General features: G+C 47.5%; 1 protein-coding gene across 2 annotated transcripts; it reads left to right on the forward strand.

The window, feature by feature from the left end:
* Positions 1-1,063: 1,063 nt before the first annotated feature.
* cdk6 (cyclin dependent kinase 6) lies at positions 1,064-24,054 on the forward strand. Of its 2 annotated transcripts, XR_003890278.1 has the most exons (8): positions 1,064-1,318; positions 4,101-4,236; positions 8,032-8,199; positions 16,604-16,713; positions 20,806-20,856; positions 21,300-21,435; positions 21,521-21,781; positions 21,989-24,054. XR_003890278.1 is itself a non-coding variant. In XM_029845247.1 (7 exons), the coding sequence occupies exons 1-7, from the start codon at positions 1,095-1,097 to the stop codon at positions 21,671-21,673; spliced, it is 978 nt and encodes a 325-aa protein (XP_029701107.1). In that variant the 5' UTR covers positions 1,064-1,094; the 3' UTR covers positions 21,674-24,054. The 2 variants fall into 2 exon arrangements, 1 of the variants encoding a protein (XP_029701107.1); XM_029845247.1 differs by having other exon boundaries at positions 21,521-24,054.
* Positions 24,055-24,173: the final 119 nt, after the last annotated feature.

A 24,173-nucleotide genomic window follows, 5' to 3' on the forward strand; every position in this document is an offset into this window, starting at 1 on the left:
CGACTACCTGTGTGGCCCCCGCATGGAGCACAGGGATGCGTTTGATGCAGGACGTTTTTGCCCGAGACACCAATGCCTCCTCAGCATTTTGTCGGACATGTCGACTCCACAGCATTGTGTTGACAGCTTAATCCAAGGTAAACACTTAAAGTCTAGATATTGGTGTCGGATGTGATATTTGATGTCCTCGAAATATCAGAAAGTGTCTATTTAAAGCCCCATAATCCGTTGGAGACTGAACCGAGCAGCTGCGCAACTTGCCGGAATTATTTTAATTAGCGAGGGTCAGCGCGCAATTAAATAAGAAAAAAATCGAGGGATGTACGTAAGCACTCCAAAACCACTTTAAAACTACGTTAGAACATTGTTCCACCTACTAATAAAGTTTAAAGCGTCCGAAACGCGACTTTTGCGCCGTTCTAAATGGATTGTTTCTGTAGGAAGTCCAGACAATGCAATCAGTCGCCAGCCACGTGCTCGCTAAGTTTGTGTCGCATCAAACTCTGACGAAACAAAGTCAGGTTAAAATATGGACTCTCCGCGTTTCCAGCTTTTACATTTTTAACGCGTCACGTTTCTGCTCAAACTTTGTGCGTTTTCCTTTACATTTTCTGGTTTGGTTTCCTTTCACAGTTTAAGTGCGCATTTACGCATTTAAAGCAAAGCTGCACGTGGGTGTAGGCTTTTTAAATGCACGAGACAGCTCGCTGATCGCAGCCTTTGCTTTAAACCCAATTTTTTTATGCGCTTAATTCGAATTATTTGACATATGCGTTAGAGGTAGCAGGACATGAGTTGCTGTGCGTAATAGGAGGAGGAGACGCAGCGGGGCTCTGGTGTTGGAAATGAACCGTAATGACAGTCCTGTTGCTGCCTACCTGGAGCCCAGTTTGACCGCGTCTGACAAAGATGGTGTCTTCCTCCATCTGTGTCTCCCTGTCATCTAGGCATTGCACGTGCCGACCATTTTCTGTGAATATGCCTTTGTGAGAAACTCTCTGGCTCGTCACCCTCGCCGGGATTCCCCGCAATATTCTCAACAAGAGACGAGAGAGAGGGAGAGGGGACAGAAAACCAAAAAAAACCCCGCAAAAATGGACACAGACAGTGCCAACACTCGATATGAGGCTGTGGCCGAGATCGGGGAAGGCGCTTATGGGAAAGTTTACAAGGCCAGAGATTTGAAGAACGAAGGACGCTTTGTAGCACTAAAAAAAGTTCGTGTCCAGACGGAGGAGGAGGGGATGCCGCTCTCTACAATCCGGGAGGTGGCGGTACTGAGGCAGCTCGAAGCCTTTGAGCACCCCAATGTTGTCAGGTAAGTGATGGGGGGGGGGGCATATGTGAGAGGGACGACACTCATACTCCGCCGTGAGGGTTGGCACATACAAACACTCCTTCTGAGCTGTTTTTAAAAGCAAAAACCACTTTCTGTCATTTCATGTGCAGCTTGCATTGAATGCTTGTCACTGTCAGACTTCAGGGATGTGCACACCTGTCCGCCCGTGGCCCCTATTTACATCCTTCTATCACACTTGTACTTTAAGTTGACCATTATTCCATATTAGTGACTATTTTAACCACAGCTCGAGCTGTGGAACGCGTCGTTATGTTGCATTTTTCCTGTGTTATTTTTTTATTCTTTAAAGTCACATATACCCAATATGTTTGGCCTGTGTTCACTTTCACCCATTTGTTTGCAGATTAGGTAACTTGATTTGAGGGAGAGTTTTATCACATTACCGCAAATCCTGCATGCATAGTCGGTCAGAAGAAGGGCGGCCGTGCAGCCAAACTCCACTGCAAAAGGTTATCTCTGTCGCTTGGTAACGCTTTTTTATACCGTCTGCATTGTCGGTGCACCTCGGTTGGACCCAGACTCGCCTCCACATCTCTCGCTCTGTGCCGCCTGGGCTTTGACCCCAAACTTGAGTAGAATAAATGTGTAACTGAAGAACTGATAACAAAACAAGAGGACGGGACCAGCACAGGAACAGCTAGAATGAGACCCACACATTTTTGGACTTGGTGGAAGGAAGATTACGTTAGAAAGGACAGTAGTTAAGGTTTTTCATGATCCGATTCCAAACAACGGACCAGAACCAACTCTTCCTATTTGTTGTTGGAAATATAAATAATGCAACCCCAGACACTGCTTTCCCAATAAGATTTTTATTTTTGGCCTGATTTTAAAATGTGCAAATTCTAATTTTAGGTGGTCGGGTGCGGAGGGAGTCCCCTCTGTTGGTGTCCGTCACATTGAAAGTGTAGAAAGTTCTGTTAATGTCCACAGTGCAAAGTGCACAGACATCACATTTACTTTCAGTTTTGAAGTGAATTCCAGCCTCCAAAGTCAGGTTTCTGCTCGTGCGTCAGCTCTGGCCGAGGCCCGACCCGGTCCTCCTTTCAACATGGAATTTTTACAGCGTGGAGCAAAGGGGAGATTTCCTAAATTTACCTTAATCGTACATAAATACATAATCTCCCGGTGTGGTGATGCAATAATATCGCATCGTAAATTTCTCTTCTTGATCGTGTTATTTATCTTTATTGGTTTAAGACAATATTGTTAAAATTAAAAGCCCAGTCAATTAGAAGGTGGACTTTTGGATCCTTTTTTGGCCCTTTAACTAAAGAGAATAATCTTTAGTAATAAAAATACTTAGACTCATAAAGGAAGGCCTCCTTGTGGATGTTGACTGGAGGCTGTAAACGTTAGTGTGGTCATGCTCTGCTCCTCTGTAAGCCGCTGCCATGTTGCATGTATGCATGTGTGTGCTGGCGGTCTCGTTGGTTACGTGCACATTTGAATGCGGCGCAGCGCATGTTTATGCTGAAGAGGTTGGGTAAAGATGGGATGTCGCTGAAACGGATGGTGGCGCAGGCTCCGTCCCTTCCGTTGCCCAAATGACCCCCGTCTCTGCTCACAATCCCAAAAAAACTGACCCATCGTGTTTAAATAATACATACATAATAAAAGCTCATCGGATCGCCAGGGCAACCGCTGGGATTTCACCGTCCTGCAGTTGGGGCAACAAGCGTGGCCCAGCCGTCCGGGCCAGAAAGGGTGCATGACGGGCCTTCTGTGAGACTCCAGGCAACTCCTGGACGTTTGTAATGAGCCCCATTATTCATTCCATATGTTCAGTGTATGGCGAGAGCCTCCATTGAAGGCCAACAATTGAGCCGCGAGGGGCGTTTAACTCCATGTTGCAGGAATAGAGCGCTGTCTTTCCTGTGACATCACCTTTGAATACCTTGAATGAATCACCCCTCACTCCAGCAAGTACGCCGATTACAAGGGTGTTGGCATGGACACAAGGTGCCTCGGAAGATATTGAAAGGGTTTCCGGAGAGGTTTAGTCATTACTTTCCATGCTCGGATTTACTTGAACGGCTTCTAACGTTACAGTGGCACATTGTTTTGATTTCACCGTCGACCATCATGCAGGTAGTGTTAAAGCCTGGTTCAGGGCTCAAAGACGTGTTTCTGTGAGGGGAAAATCTCATGAAAACCTGGTCACTTTGAACCAGGGTATCTGCCCGGTGCCTCCTTGTGTGTGCTGTGTTGCCGTGATGGAAAGTGCTGTTTTCGCAGCGGCTCCAGCCAAGGCTGCACTCGACTTCCCATAGAGCATCAGGAGTTGTCATAGTGCCACACAAGGAATGCTGCTTGTGGTCCCCTGCGCTTTGAAGAGGAACATACTGGACAGCTTTTTTTTTTTTTTTCTTCTTCTTCTTCTTCCAGGTTTTCACCAAAGCCTGCCTTGGAAAGTCTTCAGCATAATCTGGATTCTTGGCCTTAGTTTGTTGCCTAGTGAGACACACGTAAACAGTGTTGTTCAGGGCTCTGCATAGAAGGAGTTGGTTGACTTTCCTGAGTGCCTCAGCGTGCCCTGCAGCACACGGTGCCCTTTGTCTGCAAGCATTTTCATCTGAAATATCAGACCTATCTGTTCACATACAACACGATGCGCATCACAATGCACAGAAGCCGGTAGATGCACTCAAAAAAAACCCAGAACATTGAGTCCAAATGTTGTTGCGAGGCTTATTGTGGCGTTATCTCCCTTCTCTCATGTATGCTTTTCTATTTTTAGGCTGTTTGATGTATGCACAGTCTCTCGGACTGACCGAGAAACCAGACTCACTCTGGTCTTTGAGCATGTGGATCAGGACCTGACGACTTATCTGGAGAAGGCCCCCGATCCAGGAGTACCACCTGAGACCATCAAGGTATTTCGTCACTCTGGCATAAATGGCTGCGACTGCGTTCAGTCTAAAAGCAACGCGGCACATATCTGGTTAAAGATATTTGTTAATCCGTAAAACTTCACGACCGTAATCGTGCCTGTGTGGCAAAGGGCATGTTTTCTCAGAGGAACCGGAGTGTTTCAAAGGGCAGCACGTGTGGCAGATGTGCCCCAGAGAAAGGCTCGTCTGCTCTCGCTCACTAGGAGCATTTACACGCGCCTCCAAAGACCACACTTGTCGCTCGCCTGGTGTGAATAATTCAGTCAACTGAACTTTCTGTCCAAAAAGCTGTTTGCAGTTGTTAGATTATGGGTGGAGTCACGCCACTGCCCCCAGCTAGGTGGGGATTTCACTTTGTAGCTGTTGGGCCACACTGGGGACCTTTCATGTCACGCCACCACAATCCATAAAGAAGTGTTAGCCACAGCTGAATCGACACCAGCGACGGACGAGTTCACGCGTCAGTAAACTCGTCCGTGAATCAGCAAGTCCTTCCAAAAACGCTTTGCAGCGGTTCGCTAGGTTCTACTGGTTGCTACCGCACACAGCACACTGTTAGTAAACAACTCGGTGGGACGCTTCTGCTCCCAGGCCAACTGGACAGAAGCCAAACGCAGCGCATGCGCCGACGCACGGGCCAGCTCGCCGGCCACATTCTCTTGCCTCACAGCCGAGCTACCTGGGGCCGTTAATCCGGCCACATTCGGACTCCTCCGGGATGATTTTAATCAAGCTGAGGCGTCCACTCAACTTTTATATCGTCTATCATCATCTATCCTCCTGAATGTTAAAATGGACATTAATAGTTAGAGCCAACACATTAACTTTCCTGGGAGTTTAACTGCCACACGGACATTGGAATTCACTGGATGTGGCGGGGAAAAGTTGCGCAACGTGATGGGACAAGTGGTAGTTGTGATGTAAAGGTCTCACAGGTCGGAGACCTTCAAGCTCAGATGTCTTAATCGTTACATGAACTGTCCTGACGTGTAACTGTGAGCTGACCGGTAAACTGGTGCCGTGTGAAAGGAGCCTCGTCCGAACGCGTCGCCTGCAGGTCGGAAATGGGTGTTCAGGCGTCTCTTTTGTTCTCTAAGTTTCCCTCAATGTCTCGATACTTGTCTATTTTTAAAAATCTTCATCGTGTTTCACCCCGAGGTCTGTAAGCCTATCGCGTGTAACACCAGAGAGCTACGGGCTTGCGTTTAGGAGCGAGGGGATCTTTAGTTTTAAGTGTCGCATTCGAAAAAGAGAGAAACTGCAGGTTTTCCAGTAACTGCTGGATTTCACCCCAGGGCCAGACATGTGTGTCCTTTCTGTGTCGAGCTCAAATGATGGCTGGGTGCTGTGGCATTAGATCGATGGCACTGGAGGCTTTCCCGGGGTTTTTTCTGCTAAAACTGATACTTGTTGTTATTAACAATGCTCCTTTTGATACACTCCTCATCCTTTTGAAACATTAAGAAGCACTCCAACAATGACGATTTGTAGTTTTGAACACCGAGGCGATAGGTCAGTTGATGAAATGAAAGAATAACCAGGAAGTGTCGGAGGAAAAGGACAATTTTGTTCAGATGTCACGTCATTAGTTCTATGCAGGGCAGATTCTTACGCACGGCTTTCACTCCTGAATACCATCAGCAAGAGGCCAGGCAAGTGTCTCCTCAAACCCAGTCCACCCCCTCCGCCCCAGCCCGTCCTCCACCTTCCACCACCCACTCGGCCTCAGTTGGACTCGAGACCCACCGCATGCTCATTGATGAAAGAGGTCCTCCTCCAGGAATCAAATGAGCTGGAAGGACATCAAGCAGTTGGGCTGCCCCAGCCTGGGTGCTCCTCAGCCGGGCTGGCGCTTGGGTCCGGCCCACCCTCCTCTTCCACCAATGTCCAAGCCTTCCCATCTCTATTCTCTGAGCCCATAAAGGAGGAGGTTAATGAAGCATGGGGAGGGAATTACACTAACGCTAACCGGCAGATGTCCCATATTGTGCCGAGCTACAATAAACAATATGGCTGCCTCTGGTACATTTGCATTAGAAAAGGAGGTGCACTCAGAAAGCCATGTTTTGACTGCATCTCGCGGAGGGCTCACTACTTTTTTCCCCCGGTGTTCCAGCTTTTTTTTTAGGGTCACTCCTGTTGCCTTTTTGTGTAATTTCTGCGTGACCCATGCTATCTAGTTGTGCGTTGGTCTAGGTATTCTTGTAGCTGAAATCCAAATTCCTTCCTTCCGGCTGATTCCTTCCTGTTAATTTTTCACATTTGTGGGGTTAATAATGTGCTCGTTTCACATTCCGAACCGAGCCAGAATGTGTGTCGTGTGTAATTGATATTGGAGGGAAGATGGTACGCGGGTGAAGGGGGCCACGTTTGTTTGTGTGTTTGCCCAAGAGTCACACTTCTGAGGTAATTAGTGTTTACTAGGAAATGCTGTTGAAAGGGCGCATGGTGCAATGGCTATTTAAAGCGAAGAGGAACTGGTGGTGGTGGAGTTGGGGGCTGACACAATAGCTGCCCCCCCCCCCCCCCAGCTCCACACACAAAATAACCAACTGCCTGCCTGTTTCTCTTATGGCCCTGTCTGTCTGCTGCCCTCCTCGCCGGGTCATGGCTGGATGGAGATGTAGAAAGGAAGGTCTGTTTATGCCTCCTGCCTGGCTTTGGTCAGAGGGCGCACACACACGCACACATGCACACTCTGCCTACACACACACAAATGGAACTGTATGTTGAAACACACCCAGGGTGACAGTTTTGTGTGTGCGTGTGTGTGTGTGTGTGTGTGTGTGTGTACCAAACACACACACATCACTCCTGGTCTTTGCGGCATTGTTGGGCGTCCAGTCTCCTCCTCTGTGACCAGCACGGCAGCGAGCCCCACGCCGTTTGCTAATGTTTTCTGCTTGAGTGTGCAGACCCCTTTGACTCACTCACCAGCTGGTGGGCCTGTGAATGGAGCTGCGGGCTCAGGTCCATGTCACTTGTGAGGTCTTGGCGGAGGCTTTCGGCGGGTGTGCAGAGGGCAAGTGTGCAGGGAGGGAGCGTGCGTGTGTTGTGCAGTGACGTGATGAATTCCATCCAAACGCGCATCCATTTGGTTCTCGTCTTGTCTCGGAGGCCGTCTGTTTTGATTGATTGATTTTTATTTATTTATTTTTATTATTTCTTCTTTTAATTTTTGAAAAATGGCAGAAGCCCTGAGAAAATTCACAGTTGTGTAAGACGGAGACGGAGTCAAGCCCACCTCCGGCACAGTTCGCCGCTGCTCTCAATGATTTACTCCGGTTAGACTGTCACAATCGCAGCGCTCCCGAACATTTCTGAGGTCAACTTTTGGCCATTAAAAAGAGGACAAGGGCCAATTAACTCAAGCTGGACAGCTGCTGAGAAACACAGACCCGTGCTTGTCCAGAGCGAGGCCTCTCTCTGCCCTACTGGGTGTGTGTGTCAGTTATCAAACATCTGCTGCAGTTGACAAGAAACGACACGGGTCTCCTCTGGTTAACTCCGCCTGCGCCGCAGAGGCTCGGCCTTTTATGCTTTACTTCTCTCTGCGGGGTCTTGTCATCCAGGCCTTTGTTTGGGAGTGAATTCAAACATCGATCTGGAGGCTTGGGAAAGCTTTCGTGGAGGCAGGAGGGTTTGAAATAACTCTGAGTTCGTAGTCGGCGTGAAAGCGCCGCACAAAGGCTTTGTTTTATTAAGAAGGTGGTGCACATTTCACATTTTTACCTATTTCATCCCCCCTTTTCCCCCTCTTTGATTACTCTTTTGCAGGATATGATGTACCAGCTGCTCCAGGGTCTGGACTTCCTGCACTCGCACCGCGTGGTTCACCGTGACCTGAAGCCCCAGAATATTCTGGTCACCAGCGGAGGACAGATCAAACTGGCCGACTTTGGTTTAGCCCGCATCTACAGCTTCCAGATGGCGCTCACCTCTGTGGTGAGTTCTGTTTGTTCACCTCGGTGGAGTCAGCAGGCCTCATCCAACAGTTTCTTACAACACAGGGACTCAAAGCAAACACTGCAAAAGTGGGTCACAGGATGTTTTTAACTGGGCCAGAGACGCAAATAGACTCAGGAATATCGCATTATCTGATAACTTTGTTCGTGATGTCACAGGAAGCGCACAAGCGTTTTTGAACTTGCATCTGCATCCTTGAAACCTGCCTCTGTGCAGGACACTTGCATTGAATTTAATATTTAGATTTTATTCGGTATCTTTTTTTTTTCTTTTTGTTTTTTTGCTCAAGAACCCGGCCCTAATTGGAAAATTTTCCACTCATGCAAACTGCCCAGCTAATAGAGCGCGTATGAGCCCCCATCCCATCTCCAGAGGGTAGATGAATGAGGTAGGTGGCACTTGCATCAGTAGATATGCTCTGCAGCGCTGGGCCCAATGATAGGGTTTCTCTGTGTAAAGTGAGAGCCAAAGAGGCCCTGTGATCAGTCTCAGGAATCCCTCAGTGGCCATTGCAGACAGGGATGGGGCAGATGAGGAGAGACTCACTCCCCTCCCCTCCCACTGTCGGCACTTTGATGTGCAGCTGTTGAGCTCCGGGGCTCTGATAACCAGATAAAATGAAGAGGCTGAAAAGAGTCTGTCGGAAGAGTTGAATTCAGGACGGACAAGATTTTAAGATTAACGCAGCTCGGAACAATAGCTGAGTGCGCTGTTAAAAGCTTTTGATGACCACATGAGGTGATCGAGCTGTTCGTGCACGCGTGTAGCTTGTGCTGCTAATCAACGTGCTGGGGTTATATCTTGATTTCATCTGTGATGTTTCAGACCACCTAATATGTGGACGGGTCATCGGAGCGATGTGAAATAGCTCCGTCACCGTGCAAATGTGGGGGGAAAAGGGCAAAAATTTAAAACAAGCGGATTTATTTTGAATATGTTTGTAAAGCATCAGGAAACGATACTAATTTCTGGTTATTCTTCCATGTTGAAGTTGTTGAGCCTTTTAGGTCATCAATAATTAACAAACGTGCTTCTTGTAAACCTAAAGACGCATCAGTGGACAGTTCGTTTGACCCCTGTCACACTGAATATAAACAGAAAGGCATTAGTGACATATAGAAATTGTAATTGCAATTGACTCAACTGTTGATCACTAACTGAACCCCAATAATGGGGCCGACTGATGACCAGAGTAAGCAGGTGCTCTCAGGATGAAGGCAGCGGGCGGCCATGAGGAAGTCCTGATAAAGGTCTGTTAGAATTGTCACGGCTGATCGTCGGTTATGTTTCAAAATTTTCCAGGCCTATTTGCTGTTTGAGTAATGCGTGGTAATTAGAAGTCCCGTGCTTAGTTTCCTATTATCACAACTGATGTGGTTTTTTTTTATGATTCAGAGTGAAACAACTTGCAAATGGGTCCTTTTTAGAATGAAGACTAAAGCCTTCTGATTGATTACTCGCACAGCAACGCTGCTCATACCTAACCATGGAATTTACACAACTCGGGGTGTGTGTGGGTGTTATTACGCCACAAGCGATGTTTAAGTAGGTTCGGTGACATTATGAATAACTAGACGGAGGCTTTCTGTCTTCTAAGGGTAGAGTGGTTATATGGGAATTGACCTTTACTAGTCCCTGAAACTACTGATGCACACAGGCGAGTAAAAGACTGACGCCCTCATTTCCTTGTGTGTGTGTCTGTTTGTGTGTGTGTGCACGCGCGTGTGCGCATGTGCTGGAGGGCAGTGCTGCAACGTGATCATAGGATCTTCGGTTGTAGATTAATGCGCCTGTGTCTGGAATCCCCCCAGAAGTCCAAAAAACACGCACCCACAAAGGCACGCATGCTCACACACACACACCCACACACACACACACACACGATCTTCATTCATCTATTGACTGTTTTCTCTTGCTAATAAAAGCAGATAATCTAACTGTAAAACCGTGTGCCGTGCACAGCTACACAAGGGCACACGAGGATCTTCCCCTTTGCCCAACGGACCAGCAGTTGCTTATTTAGTCACCAAATGCCACTGTTACTGCTAGACAGATGGGCTTTGGAGAACTGCTGTTGCTTAAGTGCTTCTCTCTCGCTTTCAAAGTGATTCATTTAACACTTATAGAATGACAAGAGTGCATAAAGGGCATTTGCATACAGTCCCTACGAACAGTCCCTCGTGCCTGGGAAGTATACCACTTTCTTACTTTGTGCTGATAATTTACCAGCAATGCTTGTGCTTCTCTTCATGCCGTGGGCTCGTTCCTCACCCAGCAACATGCAGGGTTGTTAATGTCATTCTCAGAAAACGTGTCTCCTGTGCACGGTTGCGCCTGAATGATGGCCCCAGCATTACCCAGGATCCACCCCTGCTGAAAGGCAGGCGGGAGATGGGGGAGACCACCCATTGGGTCGGTGCCGGGGTCACATAAAGCTCCTGGCTGCCCCTGGAGATCTGGAGCTTCGTTGATGCCGTATTGATGATCCCGGGGTGGCTGAAGGGTCGGGGGGGGGGGGTACAAAAAATGCACCACATGTCTGGAAATACGATCACAATGCTATTCAGGTTTGTAGTCGAAATGTCCCACTATTTGGTGCACGTTTACACCAAATAGTGGGACATTTGTTCAGAGAGAGGATCCACAACAGTTGGCACCTGAAGGATTTTATCCCTGCCTTTTCCTCATCGCTGCTCCTCTTCCGTGGTCAGTCCTTATTGGCCTTCGTTAACCTCCTCATTGTTGTTGAATGCTCCAGACATTCACCATTTACAACATATCCAACCATCATTAAACTAGAGCGGCTTCAGCCAATGTCCACAACTAAGGTTTGGATCTTTGCCACACCAAAGGGACGACTACAATGGCTGCCCATAACCCCGGACATCCTCAGTCATTTATATACATATCGACGTATCTTTAGCCTTGATGTATGGGTTAAGATGCTGGAGCGACGTTCCTGGGAACAGATCATCAGTTCTCCAACACTGAAAAATGAATCTCATCTTAGAATGATTTCAAAAAGTCTGACTTTTTACTTTAATGTTTGATGATTTAGTGGCGAAACACAATCTTTCCTAACAGGATCTCCCTAACTGCAACTCAAGGAGGCCTTAAGGTCGGATGTAATGCGAGGCGGAACGCGTGGTCTCATGAAAGACGTGAGCTCCCGCACTCGGGTGTCATGTGCATGTTTTCACCTGTCAAATTGGATTTGAAAAACTTGAGTGGAATGCCACAGTTCCCCACCATCTGAGCTCACTGTCAATCAGTTTTCCAGCTTTTTTTCCCCCACCTTTACCTCTTAATGATTTAATGAAGGCCTTTGCACGCCACCCAACAAGTGGACATCTGGTGGTTTTTGGAGGTTGAATTCATGACCGTTTGTCTCATATAGCACAGGTTTAAAATGGGTTCCTGTCAAATCTGTCGGGTAGATTCATGTTTGTGCGACGCTACCTCTCAGAACAGGGACGGCGATGCACACAAGTTCGACGCCTCTTGACAATTTTCCCTTATTTGGTGTCTAAAACTGTTAATTTGACTAGAAGACAGAGCCTCCCCCACACAGTAAGTAGTGTTATCGCTACATTTTCACAGACTCCGGATCACTTTTGCAGTCTGGGGCAGAGGTGGAAACTGCAGTGCACGCAGGAGAGCACGTGCAGCAGACTCTGGGAATGTTTAGATATTTCCTCAAACGCTCTGCATGGGGAAAGAAAGGAGAAGTCATCCTCTGTGGCTGCAACGGGCTGGAGGAAAGGGGCTGGCCTCGATTTGACATCAGGAATCACACGCGCACGTTAGCCAGGATGTACTGAACCTTAAATACAGACGATGACATCGCTGACCATGTTGTTATACATTTAAGCATCTTGGGTCCAGGCCGCTGCTCCTCTCTTTTATATATCCCTGTTTAGCGTTGTCAATAGTTACGACGCGCTCTTTTTATTCTCATTTATTGGAGGTGATTTTGACTGAGCCACAGGCATGAAAACATGGTTAATTGGTGGGTATATATGCAGAGAGTGAATGTGCAACCGGCATCTGGAAATTAAGCCCTTGTCAGTACCAGCAATGGCAACAGAAAGAGGAGGGGGGGGGGGGCAAGAAAAAATTACAGCATATATCAGGAATTTTCCAGCTAATGATGTGCGGATGTGGTAGCACTGGGGAGAGAGCGCCACTGACTGTGCTGTCTTTGTTTCACTCGCCGAGGGCCCCATGCTGCATTCCTGTACACTGCACATACTTTGGCAACATTTGTAGTGCCCCTTTTTTTCCCTTTTCTACTGTATAGTTTGCGCGTTGCTCTTGCACTTTCCCCTCCGAGCCGCGCAGCTCGACTCTTCCCCGCTCAAATGGGGTCTTCGGAATCATCTCTTCCACTTCCTATCTCCTTTCTTGGCCTGGAATTGCTGCATTGTAGGGTATTGGAGTTGTCCTCTCTGCAGAACAAGACAAGGAGGGAAAGTGAGGGAGGAGTGAAATAATGTTGTTTACAACATGGCTGACTGCTAGAGCTTTCAGTGGGGCCTCTCCAGAGGCTCAGTGTTCCAGCCTCAGCCTTGCTGTAGTCCCGAGTGCGTAGCAGCGTTCACATACATCCGCTCTCGTTTTCCCATATGTGGCCTGCTTATACACTTGGGTCTGTATCCTTTTTCCTTCCTTAGACTTGTGTAGGAAGAGTTTAATTCCTGTTGCTGTCAGGAACGTAATCAAGTTCAGGCTCCAGGACTTGATGCAGTTGAAGCCTTAACCCGAGAGACGGCTGTGAATATTTATGATATAATAAAAGAGAGCTCCAAACGCCGTGATTTGGTCACAGGCTGCTTGATGCAGCGCAGGTCTGTGACTGTGCACGTGTGTGTACTGTAAATGGTATGCGTCTGCACATGCAGTGGTGCTCTTTCATCCTGGGCTTCCTCAGTGAGAGGGAATGTAAACACAGGCCCCTGGCCAAGCCCCACCGGCCCCTGCGCTGCCAGCGCTGCAGCCTCGGTCTCATCCTCGTGGCACTGGGTCACAGCAAAGGCCCCGCTCAGGAGAGGGAAAGGAAAATGGTCGTCATGGCGAAGGACGAGTGGGTCTGTGGAGATCCACTGGAAACATCAAAGTCGAATTTGTGTAACATCACCTGAGCCCTTGTTATACTGAAAAGTTTTCTGTTTTTTTTAAGGGTCTTTGTGATCATTAAGCCGGTGGAATGTTAATTACACTGGATATGGGAATGTTGTACTGGAACAGGAGGTGCGTGCCCACTCCTCAGGACCGGTGCTCATCACCTTAGTCCAGATGTCTCCAGAGTCATTTCCTCACAGCTGTGGCCCTGCTGAAGAGCGTCACACATGCAACCAAGAACCTGCCCCACGTTCTTCTTGAAGGTGGGCATAAATGCACCACTGGTCACATTATTGGATCAAAAGTGGAAAAATCGGTGCAACGGCAGCAAACGTCTGGTAAATTCCTCCGCTGCAAAAGTCATTAACCCTAAAACATCAAACACATTCTGCAGATAACTTGCATACATTTGCCAGCAGACGAGGGAAAACATTTGGCACCGACGCACGTGAACCCAGGCAAAAAGCAGGTGCTCGCTCAGTCACGTGCACGTGCTGACAGATAACACAAACCAAACACCTCCGCGTTCGTGCGCCCTATTGTCAAATGTCCATGTGCACTTACAGTGGGATGGTGGCATGGGGCCGGATGTTGCAAGCCAGTCAAGCTTGGAGGTCCAGCCCAGGAGGTCTAGAGGTCCTCTGGGCCACGAGAAACCATTTCCTCCCTGAAGCCGAGTGGTGGTGGTGAGGGGGAGGATGCTCTCAGCAGAGAGGAATTCCTAGAATGTTGTCCTTTAATCTAGAGTCAGCCCAACACGCGCTCTCTCTCTTTCTTTTTCTCTTTCCCTTTATTTTGTGCTCAGCTTTATCTGACCTATTCTGGCTTTTCTGTTGCCATGCGGAAGGGAAGAGGAGGAGAGACGGACTTCAAATGCAAGCTGACAAAACAGTTAAACATTTCAGGCCCGGCTAAGTTTCTGTTTCTGCTTGTTTTGCATGCCATTTGTGTGTCTGTAGAGGAAGAGCGGTGAGCTGAAAGGACGTGGGAAGCAGAACAGAGAGTGACATTGGTAAGAAAGACTAAGGAAGATGCACAGCAAATCTGGTCGGGAGAAGAGGAAGGGAAAGGACCAAATAAAGCACAGAAAAACGCTGCCACTGGAGAATGTCCTTTTCTGTTTTTACAACATCCTCCGTGTTGTTACAATAGTCTCCATGAAAACAGTTATTATGCTGTGTGTTTGGGCCATGAGTCAGAGCGTGTTCCTTTGTCAAGAGGGTTTATTTCGGGATTTCTCGTCCAACACGGTTGATTCATACTGAATGTAAATACATCGGTGCACTCAGGATGGTGGCTGTGCGTGATAACAATGCTTTCAGAGATGTTACAGCCTCACCCACGGTTGTGTTACTCTGAAAGACCAGCGAACAGGATCTGCTGATGAGCAGGATAACGGCTGCAAAATGCCTGTTCAGAGTAGCTGTATGGTGGCAACATCATCTATTTTACACTATAATGTATGTTTTTTTGGAAATATGCAGCTATGTAGAGTAAATTGCACAAACAAAATTGAGTTCACACACTCATCTCATTATGGTGTTCTAATTTTACTCTTAAATATGTCTCCCGGTGCCGCTAGGTATCTGCACAAGCTGATGGCTTAATCTGCACTTGTGGCCACGATTTCGAGTGATTCTGTTCAGAGGCGGATATACCCCGAGCTCATGGTCTGTGGTTCTTCCTAGAAAGCTTGGCTGTATGTATGTATTCATGCAGGTTGACATTTGACTGTAGGGTTACAAGCTGCATGCAGCGATGTTGTTGCATGCATTCGAGTGTGTTGCATCCAGGCTTCCGAGCAGTGGAGTCGAATGTAAAATGTCACCTAAAGAGCCTTTGTGTCAATACGGCATTAAATTAAAGGGTGCGTTATACTGGGGTCTGTGCATGATCTAGATAAATGCAGCTCTATTAAAGTACACTAGCAACACTGTCTGGCCTTTCTGTTGGTGGTGCTGCAGTTTCCATTCATGTTTAACTTTGACCGTACTTTCTCTGAAGCAGGAAGCTCAGCGAAAAAGATCAGACATGTGCAAAAAGTTGCCACTGGCACTACTAATAGCGTGATTCAGTGTAGCCGGAAAAATGTGACCGAATGTTTACTTTCAGCTGCCTCATTGAGCAATTATTTGGGGTAGCGTTTGGCCAAGTTAGATCATATTTCTGGATCAGTGAGTCGGGACAGAAGTGCTGCTTTTAGCTAAATGATACCATTGTGAAGATCTGCGCAGGCTCTGCTGGCTTTCTGATTTAGCTGCTAATGTTTTAACAAGCACATCATCCTAATTTAGCCTGTTAGCAAGAGTGGCAGATGGGAACGTCGTTGGTTCGTTAGGCATTCAGTCGGTTCGTAACAGAAATTAGGCCTGAAGGCCGCGAAGAATGTGTGATGCATGTTTGCATGTGGAGTGAAACCGGGACACAAGAGGGGAGCAGGCAGAGACGTTGATGGACGGATGGGATCCACATCGACTCAGCATTTCTAAAGAGGTGCAGGTCAGGCTACAGCATTGGGCACAACTCAGCGCTGTAAAGGAGTCCAAACCAAAAGTAGTGTTGAAAACACAAGCTAAACTTAACCTGTAGTGCGTCACAGTGGCAGAGAACAAGCCGGAGCATCCGTGGAGCTCGGCGTTTTGTTTCCAATATTCCTGGAGAGCGACTGGGCCAGCGTTCGGAAAAGCTGCAGCGACACCACCGCATTCTTTCAACTAACATTCGCCTCAGACGCGGAGCTCCACATACGGGCTTTGCAGGGCCCGTGTGTGGAGCAACAGCAGCCAAACACTGCTGGAAAAATCTTGGAGTTGAGGAAAGCACCTGGAACCGGTCCACTCTTACCAGGGGTCACTGGGTTTTGTCTGGAGGCTTTCCTTACTGTAGCTGTTAACAATGCTGCAGCTTTCCTGCAGGCTACGCTTCAACGTGCGTGCTGAGCCCTCGGCAAAAGTTGTGACAAGCCTGGAAACCCACGCTCGGGAAGAAGTGGGAAAAACTGATACGTTACACCTCAGGTCACATTAGCTATTTTCTTGTACATGTGCCAGGTTTTAATCTGACACATCTTTCCAGATATGACTTCATACCTTGCATAAATCTCAGAGGGGGGTGTATAGAAATATTACTTCTACAACAGTAAGTGTTGTCATGTGCATAAAGGCGATTGGAAGACCCCATTGCAGTCGTTTCGTGCCATTAAGGGATGTTTTCTATATGAAATGACGGCCTAAGTAAAACTCCCAGGTGATGTCTGTTGCAGGTGGTGACGCTGTGGTACAGAGCGCCGGAGGTGCTGCTCCAGTCCAGCTACGCCACGCCGGTGGACCTGTGGAGCGTTGGCTGCATCTTTGCCGAGATGTTCAGGAGGAGGTGAGTGAAAAATGTGACGGTCACGCGCCTGTAAAGGGCTTCAGTTCTGGTCCGATAAATATGTTGTGTGCAGACGTGTTCGCCAGTGGTGGATGGAATGCAGAAGGGTTAGGGTTATATCTTTACACTTAACACTCAACGGTCTCTTGTGGCCTAGCGTCACCATGGAAACACTTTGTAGCTCATAATGGGTTGTGTGTGTCGATTTAAATTTATACATTTTTGGGTTTGGCCTGAGGTTAGAGAGCACTTACTGTGTGTATAGGTGTGTATCTTACTGGGGTCACTGGTCAGGCTATTAAATTAGTTATAGGAGGCTTCTGAGGTCGAATGGACCGAAACAACCGCTTAGCTTAGCGTATAAGTACAGTTAAGGATACAGGTAGTGGCGCTGCTAATGCTCAGACACGTGCTCATTATCAAGTCATTAACTGTCGAGGCTTTAATCCCTCAAACTCCTTCAATGTTGGGCGAGCTTCCGCTCCAACCGTCCGGCGCGCGGAGGGTGAATTTTTCCATTTCGGTTAGACTCAAGAAGAAGAAGCTGCGTTATTGGGGTATTTGTAAAACTTCAAGATTTCCTTCACATGGCACCTGTCAGATGCATTGTGAGCAGTTGGCTTATCGAGCCATTACAGTAATGGGAGACTGCCTGCTGTGGTTTCAGCGTCTTTGTGGTCTAACGAACTTCGCACACGCGCTGGAGAGCCAAGCTAATAACAGACGGTTTTTCTTAGTTCAACTGTCTGATTTTGGGAAGGAAGGAAGACAGAAAAAAAGAAACATGCCTCTGCCAGGGTGTGAAGCCATGATTTATCATTGCCACTTCAGCCTAATTCTGATATTTGGGCAGTACCATGTGCAGGAGTGGGCTTTGGCATCCAGAGTGAACGGCGATCTAACCAGCCTGCTGTGTTCAGGAGGAGATAAGAACAGTGTGTCGGAGGTAGGCAGCCAGGAGGAGCCCTGGCTGTAATTTATGCTTCCTTCCTCAACTGTCTTTATGGCCCAAGATGCAGACACGCGTGCCCAGTGACCCACACTGGGATACAATGAACGGTCCCAGACGGAGTCAGGTCAGTGGAGAGGACATCATAAGATAAATGCCATGCTAACATTACCTCCAGTCTCTCTGGGGAAGTCAGCGGAGCTAAAAGGAAAGTAAAAAGGGATCTCGGTAGACGAGATCATGCCTTGAAATACTTTCACGTGATGAAGTGCGACGGTGGATGGACAAGGGGTTGCATTGATGCTATCACTGTCAGCCTATTTCCATGATATGAGAGGTCGTCAGGGCGTCGCAATTGGTCGCCCGTAACATCGATTTGCTGCCTAATCGGGAAGCCGCAGAACTCGTTTCGTATAATCCTCCCAGATTTCTTTAGATCAAACGACGAATCACTTAATGTCAACATAATCGGGATTTATCCAGCATTATCATTGGTCACAGTCCTCCTTTAGGACTTAGGGATGATTGTTTAACCAACCTCCATGGCTCCATGCTTTATCAGAGCATATCTGATGTTATGGATTTGGTGGCAGTATATAATTCCGAGTCAGATTTCCAGTCAGGCATTCCTCATAAATTTCCATAACAGTTCACCAGTTCAAACAGTATTCAATTTATATACAGTGGGCTGAATGAGCAGCCCTGCCTGACGTGGGTTTATTATGGGTTTAATATGGGGTTTCATAGCTGTGCAACACCGAAATGTGCACAGAGAGCGTTCCGCCCTCGTTCCTTTTGCGTGTTCCTATAACAGAAGAGACACCCTGAGCCTGGCAGCTCTGCACTGAGAGCTGTGTGTCTGCATCAGAGCCGCTCTGGTCTCAATGTGACACAATAAACCGTGAAAAAAAAACACAGCTTTGCTGCGTACATGTGTGTTTTCACAATCTGGCATCTGTCCAAGTCTGCTTCAAGGTGGAAGGCAAGGTAGAGCTCTTTGATGGCCTCTCTCACACACACGCACACACACACACGCGCGCGGTGTCTCTGCAGGTGATTAAGATGGCTGCATTTAAAAGGCCACCTGTTAGAGATTAAAGGGCACCTGGGAGAAGCGGTGAGAGAAGGCCAGAGAAAGTAAAGTGTGGAACAAGGGAGGGGGAACAAACACTGCTCATTGGTCGGCGGTCGTGCTGAAGTGGGGATAATAACCGCGAACAGTTTGGGTAGAGAGGCTTCATTTTGTGCCCGATGAGTTGGTAACTGACCGGCGTTTCGCCCTGATCCATTGATCCAGATCCACCTCTGAATCCTGGACCTTTTTCTCAAGACCAACATAACGATGCTTCGGGCATCTTCCTCCCCACTTTTGTCATCACGGTTTTGTGGCACAAGAAAGGAGACAACTGACTAATGATAGCGAACAAAGGAATTTGAGCAAATATCATACAAGTCTGCATCTGCATGGCTGGGATGGCGTTGCCGTGACTCATAGTGCCAGTGAATGGGGAGCGAGCGAGCACTCCTGCATGTTGACATTTCTCCAGATTGGAAAGGTTTACTGTGTTGCGTTAACGTGGGAGAGGCTCCGCATCCATGTTGACTTTCTCACACTCTGTCGCCGGGCCGGAGCGTCCGCTGGGATGGCCCCCTCTCGTACACGCGGGGCTCAGACGCTCCGGCGTGCATCGGGAACCCTCTCCTCTGCCACCCAGGGAGATCGACGCGCTCACATGCTAACGTGCACGCGCACATTCCAGAGGTTGTGGAATGAGCCACACAGCCATGTTGCCGCTAAGGAAAGCGTGACTCGGCCCGAGCCCACTGCCGGGCCTCCTTTCACTGACACACATTTGTTTGTTTGTGTGGAAATCTTAAAGTCGGGCCTAAAGGAGCCTGGATGTAAGTTTGCCTTCGTGCCCCTGTGCTGTCCCTCGGCACGTGCGCGCTGCCAGCTCTGAGAATCCGGTTATCCCCCTCAACAAACCACTCCAAGTTTAAAAATGGACCTCTTGGAATTATCAGCACTACTTGTTTTGGCACGATGACTTTGCTGTCGGTGATTTTTTTTTTTTGTTTTGTTTTTTTTTCCTTCTTCAACTACTTCTTCTTTTGCAACAGTCAGAACTGGTTTGGTCTGATCTTAAATGGCTTTCAAACCTCAGTGCTTTGCTTTATCCTGAAAAGACTTGCATGTGCGGTATCAGCCCTCCTCCAAAGTCAGCCGTTTTACAGCAGGATGGCTCACACGCACAGAAAACCTGAGACCCCTGGGGTGCCGACTCCATAAGGTGGAAAGGAACCCTTAGTTCCACTTCAGATAGCGAAGCGGAACAGAAGGTTAGCTGTCATTGTAAATGTGTGCAAAATGCCCCTCTGTGACTAATTTCCCAGCGTCTGAGTCTGTAGGAAAGTGTGGGTGTTGAGCTATGCGAAGCTTCCTGCAAGTGGGAAAACACAGGGAGCACATGGTGGCGAGTCAGCCCGTCGAGTGAAGTGCAGCTCTCTTCAAGTGCACCCGTGTGACAATATCTTGCATTACATTGACATCTGCTGGAGAGCGATCAGTAAAATACGACCGTTTCTCCGAAGCACATCTTGTTTCCTCTAACAGGATGTCGGGCAGGAGGCTTTGGGCCGCGTACCCGTCTCTGTTTAAGCTTTTCTTTCCACGTGTGTCCTCCTCTTTACCCGGGCCAGGGACGGACACACGCGCGCTGGTTCTAAATGGGCTTTTTCTGTCCTGAGCTGGTGACGGCGAGTGGAATCTGCGGCGCTGCCAGGCCAGGCATGGCTGCCCACGGCCATCCAAAGCCACAGGAACCGCGAGCGGCGCTGCTACCGTGTTCTCCTCCCTCTCTCCCGGCTCAGCGGTCCTGGCAACACGAGACAGCGCCGCGAGTGTGTGGCTACTTCAAACGCTCGCAGCAGAGTCACACATTCCTCGTTGCCTCGGGTCAAACGCTGCACGTCGGGGCCGCTTCATCTGCAGTTAACTGTGGGAATTTATTCAACGTGGAGATAATTGGTGCCCTCCAAAACGAAATTAAAATATTGCCTTTTGCACAGCACAGTGTATAAAGAAGACACAGATGTCGGAGCGGAGGCCTTGAAAATAACCCTGCTTATTTCCTTTTTCCCAGGCCGCTATTTAGAGGGAACTCAGATGTTGATCAGCTGGGCAAGATTTTTGAGTGAGTATTATTAGCTGCGCTTCCCAGTAGATTGGAGTCAGACATTCCTCATATATATAATCGACTATTTGCAACATTTGAGAATCCAAACACCTGAGATTTGGTTCCGCCTACAGCTCGGTTACACATTTAGCCCAGTTTTAATTGTCACAACCTAGGAAGGAATCAAGATCCTTCCTACATCTGGTACCTTCAGCGGGGCTCATCGCCTGTCTGCGTGATGGCGGCGCCCTTAAAGCAGCGCTCGAACAACCGGGATGCAGCCCTGCAGAGAATTAGGATGCCGGATTGATTTTACATTCCGTGCTGTTCGTTTCTTCTGAGAACTGTAACGAAGTACTGAGATCCAAGCTAGGAGACACTTGCCAAGAGCAACATTATTAATTTTATGTGTTTGTGTTCATGGATTCCAACTGTACTGATGCCTGTCTTCAACCCCCCAGTGTTGTGGGAGTGCCTTCAGCAGAAGACTGGCCCCAGGAAGTGGCCCTGCCACAGAGTGCCTTCACCCCCCGACCCCCTAAGCCAATAGAGAATTTCGTTCCGGACATGGACGAGCAAGGACAGGCCCTCTTAATGGTACCAAACGGATCCAAATTGGTGATGATGTTCTCCAACCTTCTGATTCACTAACCAGCTGTGGTTTTCCTTCCCTCTTTCCCAGCAATTCCTTGCCTTCAACCCCTCCAGGAGGATATCGGCCTTTGCTGCGCTGAGCCACCCGTATTTCCAAAGCGTGGACAGCCACAGTCGAAGTGTCTATGCGGCGCAGCCCATCCCGAGCAATAAGCCCACTATGGAGGAGAGGACTGCCTGATGTCCTCCTTCACCCTGCGGACGCAGCCGTGCACCCGACCTCGCTGGTTTTTATGCTTGGGCAACATGCACAGTTGGTTGGGTAATCTGTTTGGACACTGATCAGCAGGTAGATATTGATCGACTCCATTCGTTGTTGTCAGGTTGACCCTTGGAGACGATCGAGCAGAAGTTCCAACCGACTTGTTCTCGATCTGATCTTCCAGAACCCCCCCCCACCCCCCACCCACCACCACCACCACCCCCCCAGATTCTTGTACTTTGCTGCTTTTCTTTTATCGTCTGTAGTCATAAGATTTCCTGCTGATCTGTTCAGATGCTGGGGAGAGCGCTGCGCCGCCTTCAGTAAAGTATCCCTCCACTTTTTGATACGCATCGATAGTTCCCCTCGAATGGTTGGAACTTCTCGACGATCAGTGTCCAATCAGTTTTGATTCAACGTCGGGTAAAAACCAAAAACAAGGGGGGCGATTTCTAAAGCTGGAGGAAAAGTACTCCTAAAGAAAAGGGCAAGGACGGCGCCAACCCTTTGATGAATGCACAAAAGCTATCCTTCCACGATTTGATAGATTGTTGTTGCTGCTTTTAGGTTGTTGAATTTTGACGATTGACTCTTAACAATGCAAAGGAAACCAGAAACCGGTGAGGACCTCTGGGGACGTGAGACGGGAACCTCGGTGGACATCGTGGCCCTTTGCCCGTCTCCAGTACAGATATTTAGCACGTACACTACCACTGACATGAAGCACGCTCATCCACCCACCTACTTAAAAGGCATCGCAAGCCGGCCTCCTGCGTCGTCATTCCAGCCCTTCCTGTATTTTAGTTCTGCCACCTTGAGGATATTTGGAGTAACTGCAGACCAGTAGCGGGATTCTAATGGTTTCTGCACTCTTCATGGGACTTGGTCTTTATGATATGCTGTTATTAGTGCTGAGACAATGAAAGAATTATTGCTGCCACTCACCTGATGTCGAATCGCTTCCGCCATTTCAGGCTTTTATTACTAGAAAATACCATTTACCACCACGATACGGTGGTTGCAAACAGTCCTACCAGCAACGTTTTACATGACGCCAATAATCCATATTTAATTTTTTTTTATATATATATTATTGGCAAGTCTTATATGCTTTTTATCAAATTGTTACTTGAGTCCTTTGAGATGCTGGGCCACAATGTGTAATGCTTACACCAGCTCTTTAGGTAAATATTGAATTTGTAAGAATAGTTTGACAGTTTAAGGAATGTTAGCCAGTGGAACTGTACAGTGTAGACTGCCATGTACAAACTAATGATAGAAACCTTTTTGATGAGTACGTGGTCAGCCCACAGATATGTCATGTATACGGATAGGTGTAGGGTTAGCGAGGGTCCGCGGAATGTCGCCTGGCAAGAGTATTTTGTCTATTGAAAATTTTAAGAGGCTCTTTGGGTGCTTATTGAACTTCACTTGCTTTTGAATGACTGGCTATGATTTTTAATGATGACAATGCACAAATATTTCCTGTACAGTTTTTTTTTTTTTTTTTTGCTTGATTTTAAACCCGTGTCCCCTGTATTCATGTATTCAATTTCAATTTTTTTCTACTAAAAAAAAAAAAGCAAGTTAAGCAGAGTTGTATTTTTTTAATGTCGTAGTTCTTGCAGAACAGTAACATATTTTTTAACACTGGTTTACTTCTTTCTTATCAAGTAGTGTTGCTAACACACACACTCAGACACACTCTGACTTTCTCAGGTTTTTCTAAGGGTTCTTTTCCGAACCTTCCGGGCACAGTTTGCACATCCACAGGCTAACTTACCACAATACAACAACTTCAGGTTTTCTTTCAAGCTGTCCCACAATCACATGAGGGATCTTCTACTGTCATTCCTATTTATCAAATATATGTTACTGTAGTCATTACTGTCTGAATATAACTGCCTGTATCAGTTTCTTTTGTTTGTTTGGAACCAGCAACCGTTGCTAGATGGCCAACACATTGTAGCTTAATGTATAATTGTCTGCTCGACTAAGCACTGTGTGAATCATTGAAGACTTTTATCTGGTGTGGGTGGTGCATACAATGCAGTGAAAGCTCCAAATACTTAAGACGTACAGTAGTTTATGATCAAAACAGTACTGCTTTTGTTTAATTACACTTGATCATGTAACGCATTTCACTCTCGTCAAGCATCAATGAAACTAGGGTTTTTTTTAATTATTTTAAAGTCAGCATGTTATTCTTTTAATTCCAATTACACCTGTGCTCCTGTGTGACATTTTGTTTTTAGCATGTGAAAACTGAGACTCGGCATTATGCTGGTGTATGAATACTGGCGGTGGTGTCTTATTATTGTCGTTACACCAGTTTAATAAAAATATGGCCTTTCAATCAATTTCGGTTTGGACTTTTAGATTTGTCTCTAATTTATGGCTTGTAAGATCGGTAAATTAAACGTCGCCTAACATAGTTAAATTGATTTATATTTGCAGTATGCAGTTGGTCCAAGCGATG

This window comes from Takifugu rubripes, chromosome 12 (assembly GCF_901000725.2).
Source record: "Takifugu rubripes chromosome 12, fTakRub1.2, whole genome shotgun sequence".
Taxonomy (NCBI): Eukaryota; Metazoa; Chordata; class Actinopteri; order Tetraodontiformes; family Tetraodontidae; genus Takifugu; species Takifugu rubripes.